Source organism: Bos javanicus, chromosome 14 (genome assembly GCF_032452875.1).
Source record: "Bos javanicus breed banteng chromosome 14, ARS-OSU_banteng_1.0, whole genome shotgun sequence".
Lineage (NCBI taxonomy): Eukaryota > Metazoa > Chordata > Mammalia > Artiodactyla > Bovidae > Bos > Bos javanicus.
The window spans coordinates 65,082,060-65,101,727 of NC_083881.1; the positions used below are offsets into that span (position 1 = coordinate 65,082,060).

At 35.8% G+C, this 19,668-nt stretch overlaps 1 protein-coding gene and 1 pseudogene across 29 annotated transcripts in view; one reads left to right on the forward strand and one right to left on the reverse strand.

Annotated features, from left to right (window-relative positions):
- The window catches only part of VPS13B (vacuolar protein sorting 13 homolog B), an 804,527-nt gene that overhangs the window by 501,915 nt on the left and 282,944 nt on the right, over positions 1 to 19,668 (reverse strand). The window contains exon 20 of one of the 29 annotated variants that reach the window (XM_061438344.1): positions 2,395 to 18,604. The exons of the other annotated variants lie outside the window; for them this stretch is intronic. Within the exon in view, the coding sequence (XP_061294328.1) occupies positions 18,570 to 18,604 (35 nt within the window). The 3' untranslated portion in view covers positions 2,395 to 18,569. Of the gene's footprint in view, positions 1 to 2,394; positions 18,605 to 19,668 lie in introns of those variants that run through there. 29 annotated transcript variants of the gene reach the window in all.
- On the forward strand, positions 12,597 to 13,372 carry LOC133260160 (chromobox protein homolog 1-like; annotated as a pseudogene).

Here is a 19,668-nt window from a genome sequence, read left to right on the forward strand (position 1 = left end):
GGATCCTCTGATAAATTTTCAATTTATTTCCCATTTCAATAATCGTGATCTATTAACTCTGAATTACTTGTAATCTTAAATATATATACACATATGCATACATACATATGCATATGTGTACGACATGTATATATGTAAATGCAGAGACAGAAAAAAAGAGTAAGAAAAGGGAAGGCGATAGGGAGAGAAAGACAGCAGACACTTACTATGTATCTGTCACTATTCTAGGCCTGACCATGAGATAGTATTTCAAAAGGATATGATATTAAAAAAATCACCTAAAATGATAACTTTATATATCTAATGATTAGATAACAAAGATAGTCTCAACAGACAATAACCATATATAATGGCACTAGAACCATCAAATGGTTCTTAGGGAAGACTCACTCTACATTAAATGACCCTCTTTACTCATCGTACATGATTAACAGGGACTTCCTAATTTATATGTGACCATTCTTCCCTTGTTTTTCCATTAGACCGCATAGCTATCTTCAATCACCCATTCAATCAACATTCATCAGGCACTACAATAGGAGCTGAAGTTACAAAGACATACTTAAAACAGAATCACTGCCCTAACCAATTGTTTAGTAAAGAAACTGTAGTAAACAAATAAGAGCAATGCCCAAGAATGTACAAAGTTTAATGAAAACCAAGAGGTACAGAAAGCTTTGAAGTCAAAGGTGTAGGACTGAATCAGGCATTGACACCAACTTTAAGTTCCTGATGTTATCATTTCACTGCATATATTTTCTTAAAGTAAAATGAGATTAACACCACATAATGTATAGAGCTGTTCTGAAGACTGAATGAGACACTTTATAAAATTACTGGTACACAGAAAACAAAAAGTGACAGTTACTGCAATCATTATCATCGCTGTCATCAAAACCACAGCTTAGGGATGAAATGAGATGAAGAACTAAAAATAGTTCTGTCTTTAGATTTTTCAGAACTAGACATGTCATTTACCAGCAACAAAAGCTTCTTGAATTACCGGGTTAAGGTAACAAATCCCACAAAATGTCTTCCAAGAAACAGATGTACAGGAAGAAAAACTCAGCATCTTGGGGGTTGGGGTGGGGTGGGGATACAGTACTGATAGGTACATTCAAGAAATGAAAATCCTGTAGAATCAAAATTACTAATTGTGAGGAGTTCCTTAATCAAGTCAGTCTTTATAGGAGGGCCTGGAGGACACCAGTATCTACATATGCCCAAAGGCAGCTTCCCTGGTGGCTCAGACAGCAAAAAACCTGCCTGCAATTCGGGAGACCCAGGTTTGATTTCTGGGTCAGGAAGATTTCCTGGTGTAGGAAATGGCAACCCACTCCAGTATTCTTGCCTGGAGAATTCCATAAATGGAGGATCCTGGTGGGCTACAGTCCATGGGGTTGCAAAAAGTTGGACACAACTGAGTGACTAACACTTTCACTTTCAAAGGCAGCCATACCAAATAGCACACCTTTTCATCCACTTGTATTCAATGTATGTCTTCATGATAGTTGAAGGAGAATTACTCTGTCCCTAAACTGATAAAATCTGAGTAGGCCAATTCTGCATGTTAGGAAACCAGGGTGCACAAACCTCACTTATCTAATAAGCCAAGGATGCAAAAGACTGACAATCCTGGATGTTATTCTCCAAGAGTTGTCTTAATTAGGATCAGCATGGGTTAACAGGTGTACCAGAAGTACAACTCTGATATCCCTCCTTCATGGGAGATGCTGTTCTGATATTCTGCTATAGAGACTGCCTGCAATCCTGACCCTCCCCACTCTGTGTTTCCGTTCTAAGAAGGGGTCAGCAAATACAGTCTGCAAGCCAAATTCAGTGTATCTTCTTTTGTACAGATAAACTAAGAAAAACTTTAACATTTTTTTTAAAGTTGAAAAAGTTCAGAAGAAAATATTGTTTGAAAATTATACTAAATTCAAATTTTGGTGTCTGTAATAGCGTTTGACTGGAACACAGCACATTCATTTATTTACATACTGCCTCCAGCTGCTTTCCTGTTACCATAGCAAAATCCAGTAACTGAAACAGAGACCTATGGTCTGCAAAATCTAAAATGTTTATTACGTGGCCTTTTGTAAAGAGTCTGCCAACCCCTGATGTCAGACAATGTATGAGAGGTATGGCTCCGAACCCCAACACTGAGGGGCACTGAATGCCTATCCATTCCTTATAATGCAGTGAGTGTCCAGTGGATTTCATAATAAGACTCTGTTGGTAAGATCACTCTGAAGTCCATTTCCGATAATAATACCAGGTCATAGCCATCATTTGCCAAGCATTTACTACTATATGCCAGGTATTATCATTTTCATTATATGAATGAGGAAACTGTATGAGTGGTGGTAATTTGTTCAAGTTAACTATAGATAGTAAATCAATCCTAGTATTATCGCCCGTAGGCATAAACAACTGCCTGAAATAAGAGTACAGAGAGTAAAAAAAAAAAAAAAAACTGGAAGTAATGATCTGCCTCAAAACAAAATAATTTTCCACAATGATGTGGAAAATGATGAAATAATGAATACTTTATGGAAAACAAAATCAATGTCCCTGAGAGGAAGGGACAATAACCAATGAAACCTTTTGAAAGAACAAACAAAACTGGCTCCCATTGTTTGTTTCCTTATTTCTGTTGGTGGTACCACAATTCTGCCAATTTTCTAAGTAATATAACAGACTACTTACACCACCTTTTGCTCTTACCAGTAGATCATATCCAAGTAGTCATAAATCTAGAAGAAAAAGATCATCAGAAAAGAATATATATCTTTATTCTCAAATTATACCCTTCCTATTCTTAAAATATTAAAATTTTCACATTTTGATTTCTGAATGAAGGAGATTTTAAATAGTAACTTTAAACTTTTTTCTTATTTGAAAAAGTTAAGAAACTTGGTATCGAAAAAAAGAAAGCAATATAAACTTATAGTAAGAAGTCTTCATTGTCTTAGTTATAATATCTTCAAGTTTACAAAATAATGTTTTGAAAGAATAAAATAGTGTTTTTTTCCGTGTAGGCAAGTAATACTAATGTGTGACTTTGATTGCACAATGATTCATAACCAAGAAGCCCAGCTTTTCAATTAGAATGAGCACACTGCTAAATGATTAACCCACATATTAAACTAGATACATTCTATTTAACTCTGTACTTATTCTTTATTTCTATTACAAATACTCACTGTTGAGCACAGTCAACTTTGGTAATTTACATTTAAAAAATAAGTGTACATTTTAAAATCACCCATAGGACTCAGTATATCTAGTATACCTTCATTATGATACCCACGTTCTTGTGCTTCTTATCCTTTATATTTATCCATCATCATTAGCACGGCTTTTTTTTTTTAAGAAATTACACTGAATATAACTGATATATTCACTTTACAGCCAAATTAGAAAAGCCTAGATATATTTTAACAGAGAAAAATATTAAGGATCCAGCTGTTCAAAATAAAAAAAAGTATAAAATAAATCATTGGGAGAAAATATTCTAGCTTTTAAGAATATGTTACTTTAAAAAGTCAGTGTTATCTCATGATTATAAAATTTTATTCAAGAAATAGCAAAAATATTTTAATTTGCAAAGAACTATATTTTTAAAGTGAGTTTATATTCTACATGTTACAAGAGTAATCAAGACAAAGTTCAACAAATACACCATACGTAAATACTTATTTCTAAAGATATGACTTACTTTATAATAATATTAAATAATTCACAAAAAAAGTATTATCTACCAGAGTAATCTCAAATATTATTACTACATACTATAAAAACTATTTTGTTACATATGGCCAAGAATTTGAAGTACTTCAATCTATTATTATCACAACTGGAAAGATCTCAAATTAAAAATTTTACTGGGATGCTAAAGATTAGATAGTAAGTATCCAATGATGAGAATGTGTATTTGCTTTGGAAAGATAACTACCAAACTGATGTCTTCCTTGCTTATCCTCTCCTGATGATCAAGATGTATATAATGACAGGACACTAATAGTAAATGGCACAGTACAGCAAACACCACAAGGTGGTGCTAATATCCTCTCATAACTGGCTGGATAGACCACTTTGCTCGTCTTCAGATGTGGGCTAAGGTGATGCTCTGCAACCCACAAGGTGGCTACCCAACCAAAACATTCTCTGGTCTAAGAGAAAAAGCAAATCATTAACAATTCACATGGTTTTTATTATTTGTTGTAGAAAAAAATTTGAATTTATAATCCTCTAGACTTAACATCTGGACATTTTTCCCATTTAGTTACAATATATTACATGAAAAGAACGTAAGTCTATGAGCAACTACATTTACAATTGCTGTTTAGTCACTATCTTGTATCTGACTTTTTGACCCCACGAATTGTAGGCTGCCAGGCCCCTTTGTCCATGGGATTTTCCAGGCAAGGAGACTGAAGTGGGTAGCCATTTCCTTCTCCAGGGGATCTTCCTGACCCAGGGACTGAGCCTGGATCTCCTGCACTGGCAGGCAGATTCTGACCACTGAGCCACAAGGGAAGCCCCAAAGCATGCACTGATTTTACACTACTATCAGATAAAATTAGTACTTTATCAATTAGTAACTTTATCAGTAAGTTTCTTAGGTGGACACCAGCACAAGTGACAACGAAACAGTTCAGTATCTGAAAACCCATATTCATAATTGCCAAAATCTGGTTCCCAAATTAGCACTTTCCCTCATTTCTGAATACATACTCATCTTAATGTAATGGACTCTTAGAAAAACAGTTTCCCACAATGTAGGTTCTAAAAACACTAAACCAATTGCTAAAGTCTCCCTTCCTTGAATTGCCTTTAGTCAGACAAACACACAGATGGATGGCAAGCTGGAATGGAGGATGAAAGAATGAAAGGAAGGGTAGAAAGAGCGAGGGAGGGAAGGAAAACAGACGGAAGGGTGAGAGAAAGGGAGGAAAGCAACAGGCTGGCTCCAGAAATACAACTGCAATTCAGAATAGAGAAAGAGAGTTGCTAGAGAGAGTCCACATAACATAAATATATATGCTGTACTGGGCATGTATATGAAGCTTTATATATACAAAGTAAGTAGTGAGAGACTTTATTTTTGGGGGCTCCAAAATCACTGCAAATGGTGACTACAGCCATTAAATTAAAAGATGCTTACTCCTTGGAAGAAAAGCTATGACCAACTTAGACAGCATATTAAAAAGCAGAAATATTACTTTGCCAACAAAGGTCCATCTAGTCAAAGCTATGGTTTTTCCAGTAGTCATGTATGGATGTGAGAGTTGGACTAGAAAGAAAGCTGAGCACCAAAGAATGAATGCTTTTGAACTGTGGTGTTGGAGAAGACTCTTGAGAGTCCCTTGGACTACAAGGAGATCCAACCAGTCCATCCTAAAGGAAATCAGTCCTGAATATTCATTGGAAGGACTGATGCTGAAGCTGAAACTCCAATACTTTGTACCCCTGATGCAAAGAGCTAACCCTGATGCTGGGAAAGATTGAAGGAGGGAGGAGAAGGGGATGACAGAGGATGAGATGGTTGGATGGCATCATCGACTAGATGGACATGACTTTGAATAACTCTGGGAGTTGGTGATGGACAGGGAGGCCTGGTGTGCTGCAGTCCATTGGGTCACAAAGAGTCGGACACTACTGAGTGACTGAAACGAACTGAACTGAAATAATGCCTGCTGTCCAAATGGGTTTTAGAGAAGAAAGCTGCCCAAGATCATAAAAGGATTATCAGACTTCAAAGACTCTTTCATTATTCCATAAAATAATCATGCTAATTTCGATGAAGATAGTGTAGCAACAAAGTAGCAACTATGTGCCAAGCATTTTATGTTTCTCAGTTAAACCACACAACAATCCTAAAAGCTATTATTGTTTTCTATGTTACAGATTAGAAAACTACAGCACAGAGAGGTTGAGTGACTTTCCCAACGTCCCACCACTATTAAATGGTAAAGCTAGGATTGGAATCTAAGCAATGTGGCCATAATAAGTCTGCCACTTACCCACTTCACAATATTGCCACTCATAAAATACCAAATTATTTCCTTTGGGAATAAAATAAATGGCTATTTAATGAGGAGTAAAAGAAAAAAAACTTTTATTAAGTATATAAAATGAATAAAAAAAACCAATGCTACAACAGATCCTATGGACAGGGTCATCGAAGAGCGTGAAATTGCAATAGGAACATACAATTCATCAGCTTGAAAAACATAAAAACACTTAAAAACCACAAAATAAGATATAAAAAAGTAAACTGGTTAATTATCAATGACTAAAGAAAACTAAAATAACTATAAAAACAATATAAGATATCAGAAAGGGTAAAGTATGATTAATTACAAACAACAGCTGACATTAAATGTTTTTTAAACAGCACTCACTTCAGATACAGCAGACTGGGACAATCACTAGAGAAAAGGTAGATTTTACCTGATTCTTTTTGGACAGAGAGGTTTGGAGAGGTGAGAAGGAGGGATAAAGGACATCCTGAGTATTTTAATATATAAGCAAAAAGTATGGATGCAGGAAAGTGAAAATTGTATTCAGGAGTAGTGTTTTGCATAGAAAATGTTAACAGAGAAAAGCTGAATAGGCTTTACTCTTCTTCAAATAGTCCTCAAAGCCTGGAGATGAGTAACATATCCATGTTTCTAGCTAGTTAAAAACATATTCTATAAAAAATACATCAGAAAGCATAAAAAAACGATTACAAATTATATGAAAAACCAATCAAAATAAAAATTGGCTGACTGGAACAGAAAGGAAAGAGAGAGAGACAGAAATGAAAGAACTAATGGGGAAAACCTGGAAGAAATTATTAAGTCAACCAATTTGCCATTCATAAAATACTCAAAAGCTGCATTAGAGATTCTCTAAGGTATTTAATTTTAAGTCATAGCTTCATACAGAACATGTAATAAAATTATAAAACTAAAGTTCATATTTTAAAATTACTTTATCATTAAAGGTAGGTAAAGTTATTTGATATCTTTGTGGGGGAGAGAGGATAATGGAGAATTTATTAAAATAATCAATGTGGTACTTCATAAGAAACTCCTAAACATACTATTTCATTTAAATCTCAAACCCCATGAGAAGTTACTTTACAGAAGAAGGAACATAGTCAATGAAGTATAGCGACAAATCCTAATTTATATTAAACCTGAAAATGCTAAGATTCAAAGCTAGTTTTCCAGACTTCAATCTGAAAACACAATTTCACTGTTGCCATTTGGTTTCTAATTTCATTACAAGAAAACTTATAGGGCAAGCAAGTGGAGTTTCTAAAAATTATGAACAGTAGCACTTGGACAAAATACACTAGTATTACATGGATAGCACACCTAGCCCTAAAGCAGTGACTGATAAAATCTTCCATGCAATAGGTAAGTACTGGGTGTCATCTATATGCTAACCACCACTGTAGACACTGGAGATATAGTAGTTAGTAGAGAAATAAACAAAAACAGGAAAATATCATCTAGTGATAAGTATAATTCAGAGAATTATAATAAAGTTATAGGGGAAAAATGAGTGACTCCTTAATACTGAGTGGTCATGGAATACCTTTCTATGAAGCTGACCTGTAAGCTGACACAGAGGCAGCCAACTGCAAAGCAGGAAGACCACCATTCCAAACAGAAGGCACAGCTAGAACAGCCCTAAACAGAAATATAAAGGCAGTGTAGCCAAAACAGAGTGAAAAAGAAGCAGAGTCACAGATTTGGTGAGAGGCAGGTAGGGGATTTTTAAGTTAGAAGAAGCAGTTGGAATTTTCTATTCTCAATATGATAAAAGAGGGTGGAGAATAGCATTAATTTATTATTAAGGAGGAAAAAAATATCAATTGTGTATAAAGAATACAGCAGAACAAACTTGGAAGCAGACACACCAGGTAGAGTTATAGTAGTCTAGGAGCTCTTAACCTTTTCCCCACCCCAAGTACCTGAAGGAAATTACACACTCCAACAAATAGCAGCAGTGGAGAAGAAATGCTGATAAAACTGCTTCCTCTCTTTCAGAGGATCTACTCTAGAAGGACTAGAGTAGGTAGTGTAGGTCGGTAGCATTCTCCACTGTTAACTCTCAACTTCCCTTCTCTCATGACGGGACATTTTCTCCTTTCTTTGTTCTGTTCTTTTCCTCTGCCTAGCCTAAAAGTCCACTTTGGATACTACTCCATCAGAATTAGATTTTTGTCTCAAAAGACCACTGAAATTACCTGAATTCAACATTCTTGGTACTTTAATAAAGTTCCAATTCTGGACAGAGGCAACTAAAAAAAAGACATCTTCACAAACAGATTTCTAATTTGTCTTATATAAGAAAACTCTAAAGATAATGTAGACTATAATAGGCAATTTTCATGTAAAAAATTCAATTTTGACATGCCTTCTGGATGCAGGCAAATTTTTATCCAGTTTCAAAATAAATATTTAAAGATGAAATTCAAATTCCCAGCATATGAACACACTAAAAACATCTATGAAAATTAAAACCACTCTCCGGAATCTGATGAAATATCCAATTTTAGTTTATTTCATTTCTTTGAATCCTAAGATATCTATTTGCTATTGTTTAGAAAGCACAGACTTTGAAATATACAATGAAGAGAAGTAGCAAGCTCACAAAAATGATTTTACCCCAAAATTGTAAGTTCTCAATTACTAACAGTAAAAATTCTCATTTTTCAGCTTAACCAAACGTTTCCTAACACTAATTCTTAGAAAGCAATCTGTGTTGCTATATCTATTTCTCTTAACAAAAACTCTTTAATTGTTACGGCATGTTCATTAGGAAACTAAACTGTGGGCTGAAATGACTTTTAAGTCAAATCTCATTTTCTCATACAAACAACGTTAAAATAACAGGGATTTTCTTGATCATGAAACTGATAATTTTGGAAATCAATATAATCATTTAATCAATTATAAGTGACATACCTATATACTATAAAACTTTTTAGAATTAAAAAAAATCACATAAAATCAAACATAATATTATACAATAACATAGTGTACATTTCTAAGATCTTTTCTTGTTCTTCATAGTTGTTTTAACTGCCACAAATCATTAAGGAGCCTTCCACAAGAATATGGAATCCAGGACTTTTTTGGAAATATTTTCAATCACTTTCAAAAGAAAGACTTTGGGGGAAGACTCAGGTCATGTAAATGAAATGACAAGAAACAGATTCAGGAATGCCTTTAGTGCTATCTTTTCTTAATAAGTGATAACATTAGCAAAGGAGTACTGTGTATTCTGATGTTCTCAAAGATGTCTGCTATATTAAGACTGTCTCCTCAAAACAAGTTCTTCAATTTAAATCTTAGGTAGGCAGGTCTGCCTTTAAAATCAGTGAACTAATCTTTATTTATCATAAAATCAATCATTTTCCTTTAACCTCTTCATTACATGCTGCTATATAATGTCAAAGAACTAGAATCAGATCAGATCAGATCAGTCACTCAGTCGTGTCCGACTCTTTGAGACCCCATGAATCGCAGCACACCAGGCCTCCCTGTCCATCACCAACTCCCGGAGTTCACTCAGACTCACGTCCATTGAGTCAGTGATGCCATCCAGCCATCTCATCCTCCATCGTCCCCTTCTCCTCTTGCCCCCAATCCCTCCCAGCATCAGAGTCTTTTCCAATGAGTCAACTCTTCGCATGAGGTGGCCAAAGTACTGGAGTTTTAGCTTTGGCATCATTCTTTACAAAGAAATCCCAGGACTGATCTCCTTCAGAATGGACTGATTGGATCTCCTTGAATACTAAAGGCTATTTCTCCTAGTTTCATATGATTAAATCTTTTATTATAAGGTTCTGTCATTCAGTTTTCCCTAGAATACTCATTAAGACTGCTTTTCCTTTTTAATCAGCTTTTTTGCAGTACTGATATATGTGTGACTATCAAGAACAGAAGTATTTTTGTTTTTTTGCTTTTCACTAAATATATCAGATTATGCTCTTACTGCATAAAAGTATTGTGTTTTTTTTTTTTTTTTTTTAATGTGGACCACTTTTAAAGACTTTACTAAATTTGTTACATTATTGCTTCCGTCATTTACATTCTGGGTTTTTGGCCATGAGGCATGTGGATCTTAGCTCCCTGACCAGGAATGGAACCCACACCCCCTGCATCAGAAGGTGAAATCTTAACCACCAGACTGTCAGGGAAGCCTTTGCAGAAAATTTTTAGAATCTGGCTTTTGGAATTTCTTAAAAGAAAAATCTGTTCTTCAAATTACATAAAAAATTATTTTCTTTTACTTGTTAGCCAAAGCAAGGTCAAGTTTTCTCAGTCATATATAATTTTTATCTTTTTAAGATTTAGCTTGTTTCTTATAACTCCCCATTTTTTCTAATTACTCTAAAAAGCTATTTGCAAACCAAGAGGTCCCTATTTCTATAGGAAGGCTGCAGAAATAAACTAAGGCTGAAAATAAGTTGATGAAACTCTTCAGAAAAGACACAAGACACTGGATGGTAACTTTATGTGTGTGAGGCCTGCCTTCTACCAGTAACAGAGGAATGACAGGGCGGTGTAAGCTGTCAGCACCTAAACATCTGAAATTATTGGAAATAAAATCACTTAAGGGAAAGGCTGCTTATAATCTTCTGGGATAGCTTTGAAATCGGATGTTTTACACTACAGAGGTAGATTTAGTTACTTCTACCATGTTTCATTTATAAATGTTGAGAATGCTAAGATGGCATCCACAATGAAGATGGCAGGAAAGAAAAATTCATCTGGCCTGTTATACAGAGTGAAACAAGTCAGAAAGAGGAAAACAAATATCATATATTAACACATAAATGGGGAATCTAGGAAAATGGTGTGATGAACCTATTTGCAGGGCAGGAACAGAGACTCAGACCCAGATAATGGACCTGTGGGCACAGTGGGGGAAGAAGAGGGTAGGACAAATTGAGAAAATAGCACTGACATATATACACTACCATGCGTAGAAGAGATAGCTAATAAGAAGCTGCTATATAACACAGGGAGCTCTACCTGGTGCTGTAATGACCCGGGGTTAGGGGTGGGGGCCGTGGGGAGAGCTTCAAGAGGAAGGGGATACATGTATACTTATGGCTGATTAGCACTGCTATACAGCAAAAACCAACACAACATTGTAAAGCAATTAATTTCTAATTAAAACTTTTTTTTTGAGAATTTTTAAAATAAGTTTTTACAAATAATGTATCCAAAGATTTTTGACCCACTACATACAGTAAGAATCTCGTTAAGAAAAATATACAGATTTTGATGAGAGTTTAAACTCTGAGAGAAAATTTAAAGCCTGATGCCAAGTCCTTAGATTGCTACTGCTTCAATTTCAAAAGACCAGTGGACAGAAATTTTAGTACACAGGCTCCACTATGCTGTGGAGTTCCTTTTTTCCTGGGTCAGCCAGCTTTATTCTGCTTCATTAACCCCTTCTTTGCTCTTTGATGGATTTTGGAATCCAGTTTCCAGATTTTTGGATTTCCTTTAATAGGAAACTTCACAATCATTTCCTGGGGATTTTTTAAATTAAAAAAATCCATCTGACATAAGAATGATGGATTATAACCTTATACTAAAATGTGTTAAGTGCAGCTGAACTCCTCTATAACAAAGAACTGATCCCCCAGTCAGAACTGACCATTCTTTCAACAACACTTTCATCCCGTATAATACTACTACAGTGATTTGTAATAAGACATGTATTTTTCTCTCTGGATATTAAGATAGTCAAAGACTTTTCAATCATTACTATTGTAACAGGACTCATAACAAAAGTTTATTGACCATCACTTGCCAGTTCTCTTGAACACGCACATTTAATGTGAATAAATATTTAAACAATTAAAGTACATGTGATATTATGTAGTAAATATATAAATAAGCTGCAATGAATATTTAGAGAAATATGATAGAGGAAACCACTAAGTTTCTCAGCGAGTGGATGCATTTTAAAGGAGGTAATATCTGATCTGGATCTAAAAAATTCAGTAAGGTGAATTCCCTGGTGGTTCAGTGGTCAGAACTCCACATTCTCACGACTTAGGGCCCAGGTTGATGCCCTGGTCAGGGAACTAAGATTCCAGAAGCCACACACTATGACCAAATAATAATAATAAAATAAGATACCAAGGTATTAAAACACACAGACACACACACATACACACACGTATGGTTCAGGACCAAGACAAGCAATGAATGTAAGCCAATCAAGAGAGTGAAAGTAAATAGGTGATATCACTCAATTAAATTTAGACTAAAATCCTGTGGGCAATAAGGATCCATAAGGTGAAAGAGTTACTGATCAGAACCTCTGTGGGAAGATGGATAAGTAAGTGAAAGGGATTGATCAACAAAGGACAGAGAAACCTAACAAAAGGCTACAAATACTGTGGAATAAACATTAGAAATAGTAACAGCATGAATACATTTAAGAACTCATGGTTGGCAAGTCACCGTATTTCAGAATGGTATTTTCAAATCAAGAATCTATTTTTCCAATAGAATAAATTATTTAAAGTACTGAAAGAGTGCGAGGCCCTTTTGTTCGGATGAGGGGAGGGCAGTTGGCCTGGGCCAGGTACGTCTTCAGGGAAGGGGTTCGACCAAGGTCACTGGGCTTGTTGCTTCTCTGGTCGCCACTCCCCTGGCTGGCCAGACAAGACTCGCCAGCAGTGCAGCAGCCATTCCTCTCGTGCTTGTGGGCGCTGCTCTGAGCAGTGTCACCCTTTATACCAGAAAGTTTGCGGGCACTATGGGGAAAAAGAAAACCAGATGAAAGTGGAGGGAGGTGCTAGAATAAGAGAAAGAAAATCTGTGGTGGAAAAAGTTCCAGACTGCCCAGTGGTACACGGCAAAGTGGTACACCTCCGAAGTGGAAGGGGTTCTCAGAGGACAATGCATGGAGCAGAAGAGAACCTGGAATGCCCTGGCCTCATTGCCAAGTTTCTGCATTTACAGAAGAAAGCACACAGGACAAATAAATCAGAGAGAGGTAAGCACAAAGCTGATTCTGATTCTGATTTGGAAAATAAGGTGGAAGACAGCAAACCAAACAAGAAGAAAGAAGAGTCAGAAAACCCATGAGGCTTTGCCCAGGGTTTGGAACTGGAACAGGCTACTGGAGCGACAGACTCCAGTGGAGAACTCATGCTTCAGATGAAATGGAAAAACTCTGATGCCACCGACTTGGTCCCTGCCAAGGAAGCCAAGGTCAAGCACCCACAGATAGTCATATACCTCTATAAGGAAAGGCTGACTTGGCATTCCTACCCTTCAGAGGATGATGACAAAAACAATGACAGGAATTAACTCTCCTGAGTACCAGACCCTCTCACATCTGACTGTGGGTTTCAAGTGGGGGCAAGGAGGAGTTCTACTTGTCTTGACACCATAAAGATGGCTTGAAAAGATGTCCCTTGACGAGCCAGTATAGTTTCTGTGCTCTACAGCAGGCCAAGTGCTTTAAAGCTGTTCCATGCTACATAGTTTGCACGCCCATCCCTGTGGAGGGAAACAAGGGTCAGTGTTTCAAGGCAACCGATTCTGAACTTTGTTAAGAACAAAGGCCTTTCTATGAAGGACAAAACTTGCAGGATGGGATGTGGGAGAGCAGGAAACATCCACAACCCACAGCCCCAATAGTGTGAATTCTGCAATTCTTACAGCAAAGCATGTGTACAGTTTTTGGCTAGTGTATTACTACTAGTGTATTATTTGGGGTGGAGCGGATGGGGTGTGAAAGAAGGGAGATAGGTTAGGATCACTTTTGTAAACATTTGGGAAAACAGTGAAACAAAGGAAAGAACCACTAATGATGACTGGATTCTGTGTCCAGTACTGCAGCCTTTCAAAAAACGTCATTGGCAACCTGAATGAGGATAGTGAGACACTGTTTAAAAGCTACAAATGCCTCAAACACAGAAGCTATGGTGTTCCCTGCCTGAGCTTAATGCTGTTCCCAACAATGGACTAATCCAGTTAAGAAGTTACCAAAGCTGCCACTTGGGGGATGGAAACTGGTTGTGGAGGAAAAGTCTTGTGAACACTGGCAGATCATTTTGTCTTAGAGGTGTTCATTCTTGAAACTGACAAGAAGACCCTTTCTTTTCCAATTATGAAGTTACAAATATCAGCTTCTCCATCCAAGCCACTGGATGAAATATTTTGGGAAGGGAAGAAGGTGGTATGGGCTTGCCTGGTGGCTCTGACAGTAAAGAATCTGCCTGCAATGCTGGAGTCCTTGGTTCAGTCCCTGGGTTGGGAAGATCCCCTGGAGGAGGGCATGGCAACCCACTCCAGGATTCTTGCCTGGAGAATCCCATGGACAGACGAGCCTGGCAGGCTACAGTCCATGGGGTTGCAGAGTCGGGCATGGCTGAGAGACTAAGGAGAAGCTCAACAGGGTGGTATAGGAGGTAGGTGAGCAGAGAAAGACAAGGGCCAGTGCTCATAGGGTGGAAACTCTTGGAGCCTCTGTTTTTGAACTTTGAAACTATTGGGGCACGGTTCAGTTACTGACAGTACAACTTCAAGAGTAGAACGATTTCAAAAGCCCTGGTCTCAGGAGAAGATTTAATTTTCTTACTGGGGCAGTGGTTCACTTTAAAATAAAATAAAATTTTTAATCATAAGAATTAACTAAAACCCAAACGCTGTCTTGAATCATGAGATCCATCAGTTCCTGACATCATTAGAGACCTGAATCTAGAAACCCACTGTTAACTTTTAGGCATCTGTTAGGTTTCTGTGAAAATTTTTGTTTAAATGTAAACTTCATATCAACACTGTCAGTTTTTGTCTTAATAAAACTATAGATTTATTTCTGTAAAAAGTACTGAATATATCCCTAAGAAAAGCTGAGAAAGGAACTGCTACTTTTTATTTTATAATTATCATTATCATAATTGTTTTGTCACAAATACTGAAAATTAAATGACTTCAAAATAATTTCAACTGCATGTATATGAACATGAACTACTATTAAATGACCAAACTTAATTTCAAGGTAGTAGTATTTTAAAATACTTTCATATTACATATGAAATAATATTCATATTATATATAAAGGTGCAGATCCACGCACCTCCTACTATCATATATAATTTCAAAAATTCCCCACATAATTTCATTTTAATTGCTAACCTTCCTCTCTAGAGAACTCTCTTAAATTTTCATTAGCTTTGCTATTACTTTTAATTGCATTTACTGTGCAAGTCAGAAACCCAGATATTATCCTGAAAACCACTTCTCTCTTGATGACAGCCATACATCATTAAATACCAAAAAATTAACCTCCTAAATAATCCTCAAATCTTCTTCTACTCCTCTCCATCTCCAGCCTCCCTACCAAGATCGACTCCTATTTATCTCTCATAAGAATTCCTGTCATATCATCTCTCTACTGGTCTACCAACATCCTCTCTCATGGCAGCACCCACCGATCACAGCAGTTCTCCACAATGCAGCAAAAATGATCTTTTTAAAACAAAAAAAGATCCTGTCAGCACCACCTGTATCATAGCCTTCAATGGCTTCACACTGTGTTCAGGAGGAAAGCAGGGAACACGGGTCTCGGCAGAACGTAGCCCCTTTCTTTCTTCTCTCCAGCCTCCTCTTGCGCTGTCCTCCCTCTGCTCTCTCCCCTTCAGTTTCTCCCACTCACCAAGTTACTTCTGACATATCATTCTGTCAGAAAGGCTAATCTCTTCACCGCGTTAATGCCCACACTAACTCTTTCACACTGAAATTCAAACTTCACTTCAAGAAAGCTTTCACTAATTTTTCAAACCAAGTCAATTTTCCTGTTGTATAATCTCATAATATTATAATTTTTCTTTTGTGAGACTACTGTAATTTCTATTTTCTATTTACTTGTGTGATTACTTCTTCCTCCATCTTACAAGTTCTATGACAGTACCCATCAAACATTTTTTATAATCCAAAGTATGTTTACCACTTATATCAAAATTTGTTAAGTATGAAAAAATAGAACCATGCTGCAATGTATTAAAGCAATACAGAGTATACAGAAAGAATGCAAAATCTTCCCTCCTCCTCTCTAATCACCAGAAGTAACAACCATTACTATTCTATTCTGTATTTTTCAAGACTTTTCTCAAGAATTATAGTAAAGTATATATCTAAACATTATACTTTTTATAAAAACTGAATCACATTTAGAGTTGCCATATTTAGCAAATAGAAATATAGGTTGCTCAGTTAAATTCAAATTTCAGATGAACAATGAATTTTTTATCATACAAGTATGTACTAAATATTATTTGTTGTTTATCTGAAGTTCAAATTTAACTTGATATACTATATTTATCTAACAACTTTAATCATACTGATTATACCTCCAATAAGGAACTATGAAACTAAATAGGAAGAAAAAGGCTCGTTATTCTCAAATATGTAAAGCATTCTACATTCCTTAAAAATAAACTTCCATTTTCCTTTCCATGAGACAAAAATGGTCCATTTTAAGTATGAAAAACTGGAAGCCTGCTGAGAGTTACAAATTTTCTCAAAGTAACACTCAAAGATGGGTATTCAGCAGAAACTTTTCGTGGTATGAAAAGACTCCTGTAATTCAACTTTGTATGTATTTCAAATATATAAACTATATATCACATTTTATCATTAAATTTACAGGATAAAAATAATTTATACTTAAAAATAAAACATTCAAATCATTCTATGAATAAGTGAAAAACAAAGACTTTTAAAAAAGCTTCCTCACAAGTAATGAATCATGATGACTGAACTTTATTATTCTATGAAGATAAAATGATATGACCATTCTTACATCATTTAAACCAAATTTCAAAATGTTAATACCAAGCCTCGTTCTCTGATCAAAATCACCTTGACATTTAGAATAGAGTTGTTTTAAATGGTTCCACAGGAGAAACAGCACCATCTAATTATGTCCATGGTGTTTAGCATTGCAGAGGTAAAACAAATAACTTCTGCATGTCATCTGAAAATATTTATCTCCATAATCACTTTATTTAGCAATCATGATTTCATCTATGATCAGAAATGTGATAAACATGGGCTATAAATAGAGTTTATTTTGTTAGATACTTTAAAACATAAGACTATTTATTTGTTAATTATACTTCAAAAAAACCCGAAGGGGAAAAAAAACACCACTATAAGACCATAAAATTAATCTTAGCACCACATGGAGAAATCTTATGACATGTACTTCAGAGGTATTATTGGTTCAAGTTTGACCACAGTCAATCAGCAGATTATAAAAATAAAATGATAATTCTCAGGTACAGACAATAATACCAGTTCAGTCAATCCAAATGAACAGGGGCAAGTTATATAATGACCTGAACAACATTTCCTAACATAAATTGAGGGTTATTTTTTTTTAACAGTATAAACAGTTAGACCTAAAGTTAGACCTAAAACTTAAAGGATTATTGAAAAGTCTTGCATGAGTAAATAAGGAAACATGCACAAGATAATTCATGAGAGCATGATTTGTAATTTAGGGCAACAGAAAACTACTAAAAAATGAAAAAACAAGGGGTACACATTCATATAATGGATTAATATAATCAGAGAAAAAAATGAATGAACTATAGTTATACATAAGTTGAGTAAGAAAATGAAGCTGGAAAAAGAATATAAATGAAATGATATGTGTGGCAGCTAACATTTGCTCAGTAACATGCCACCCGAAAACTGAAGAGTGTCAAAACAATTAACATTTATTTGGCCTCTTATTCTGCAGGTCACCCACTAAGGGTACCCCAACTGGGAAGTCCACCTGGAAGCCTTGATGGATCTCAGTTGAGGCTGATTCTGAGACCCGTGATCAGTTGCCAGGTTAGAAAGAGGCTGACTGCCTGCAGAGTACAGCACCTTACCTTTCCTCAACATGGTCTGTCATATTCTTCTTCAAACTTGTTCACATGGTTGTCTCAGGGTTCCAAATGTAGCAGAAAAGCAAGCTTCAAAATGCCAAGTGTTTTTCAAATCTCTTTGTCATGTTTGCTAACGTCTTTGTGGCCAAAGCAAGTCATATGCACCAGTCAAATTAAAGAGATGTCCCTTCCACTTTATGGAAGGAGCTACAATGTGACAACTTGCAAGAATAACAGGGATGAGAGAAATTTGTATCAAGCTTTATAATTTACCACAATATCACTTATACAATATTACACAAAAGAATACTCTGTGTACTGCTAAATGACACATGCATACACATGCTGCTGCTGCTGCTAAGTCACTTCAGTCGTGTCCAACTCTGTGCGACCCCAGAGACGGCAGCCCACCAGGCTCCCCCGTCCCTGGGATTCTCCAGGTAAGAACACTGGAGTGGGTTGCCATTTTCTTCTCCAATGCATGAAAGTGAAAACTGAAAGTGAAGTCGCTCAGTCGTGTCCAACACTTTGCGACCCCATGGACTGCAGACACCAGGCTCCTCGGTCCGTGGGATTTTCCAGGCAAGAGTACTGGAGTGGGGTGCCATCGCCTTCTCCAATGAATATATGTACAGTAACACTAAATGCCAGGTTCAAGACAGTGACTACTCTTGGCTGGAGAAGGGAAATGAGAAAGGGAAAAATAAAGAGAGAGCTTTAACTAAATTTATAGTTTTTCCCTGCATTAGCTAAAAGAAGGGTTTATGAATATTCTTAAAAAAAAATAAACTATTACACCTTTTAGCATGCTTAAATAAAAGGAAATTCCCATAAATTAAGGGACTTATAAAAATCCATCAACACATATTACTAAATACAGACTGTAAAATAAAATCCAGCATAATTTTTTAAAAGCTCAGTGAATTAGAGGATCAATTTTCCATAAACTGCATAATCAAAAAAAACCACAAAGACATTAAAACAGACAGATAAAATCTGTTTAGAAATAAAAGCTGTTAAAAGATATAGATGCTCAAAACAGGTTAAAAAATACCTCCTTAGACAATTCAGTATCAAATATGGGCCAATAATTCAAAATCACAAAAATGACAAAATAAACTATCATGATCCATGATCAAAAGGAAACAACAAAAACAGACCTGAGAAAACTTTAAATAAAGAATTATTAAGTGCAGATGACAGTATGATAATGTTTGAATTAAAGAACAAAATGATGGCATGGAAAATTTAAGAATCAATTATAATCAAAAAGCCTAGAGAGCTGAAAGAAGTTCAAAATAAATTTTTACAACACTGCCTTCACTGAAATTAAAACACAGAGGATAAGTGACAACAGCAGATCATACAAATTAGAAAGAATTCATACCCTGAAAAGTTATCAAGAGAAATCACTCAGAATATGACACAAATTACAAAACATTAAAAATATATGAGGGATATAGAGACAAGAATGACAGAATAAGAGTATCCAGTGTATGTTTTTATCAAAATTGCAGAAAGAGAAAAACTGGGAAAAGCAATATTTAAGGAAATAACAACAGAGAATTTACTGGCATTGCTGAAAGACAAAATTTCAGATTCAGAAAGCAAAATGATTCCCAAGTAAGATAAAATGAAAACCACAGCTAAATGAACTGGGGTTAGATTACATAAAATAATGGCAACAACAAGATAGGAAATGAAGAAGAAAGAATAGACACATTACCTAAAAAGGAATA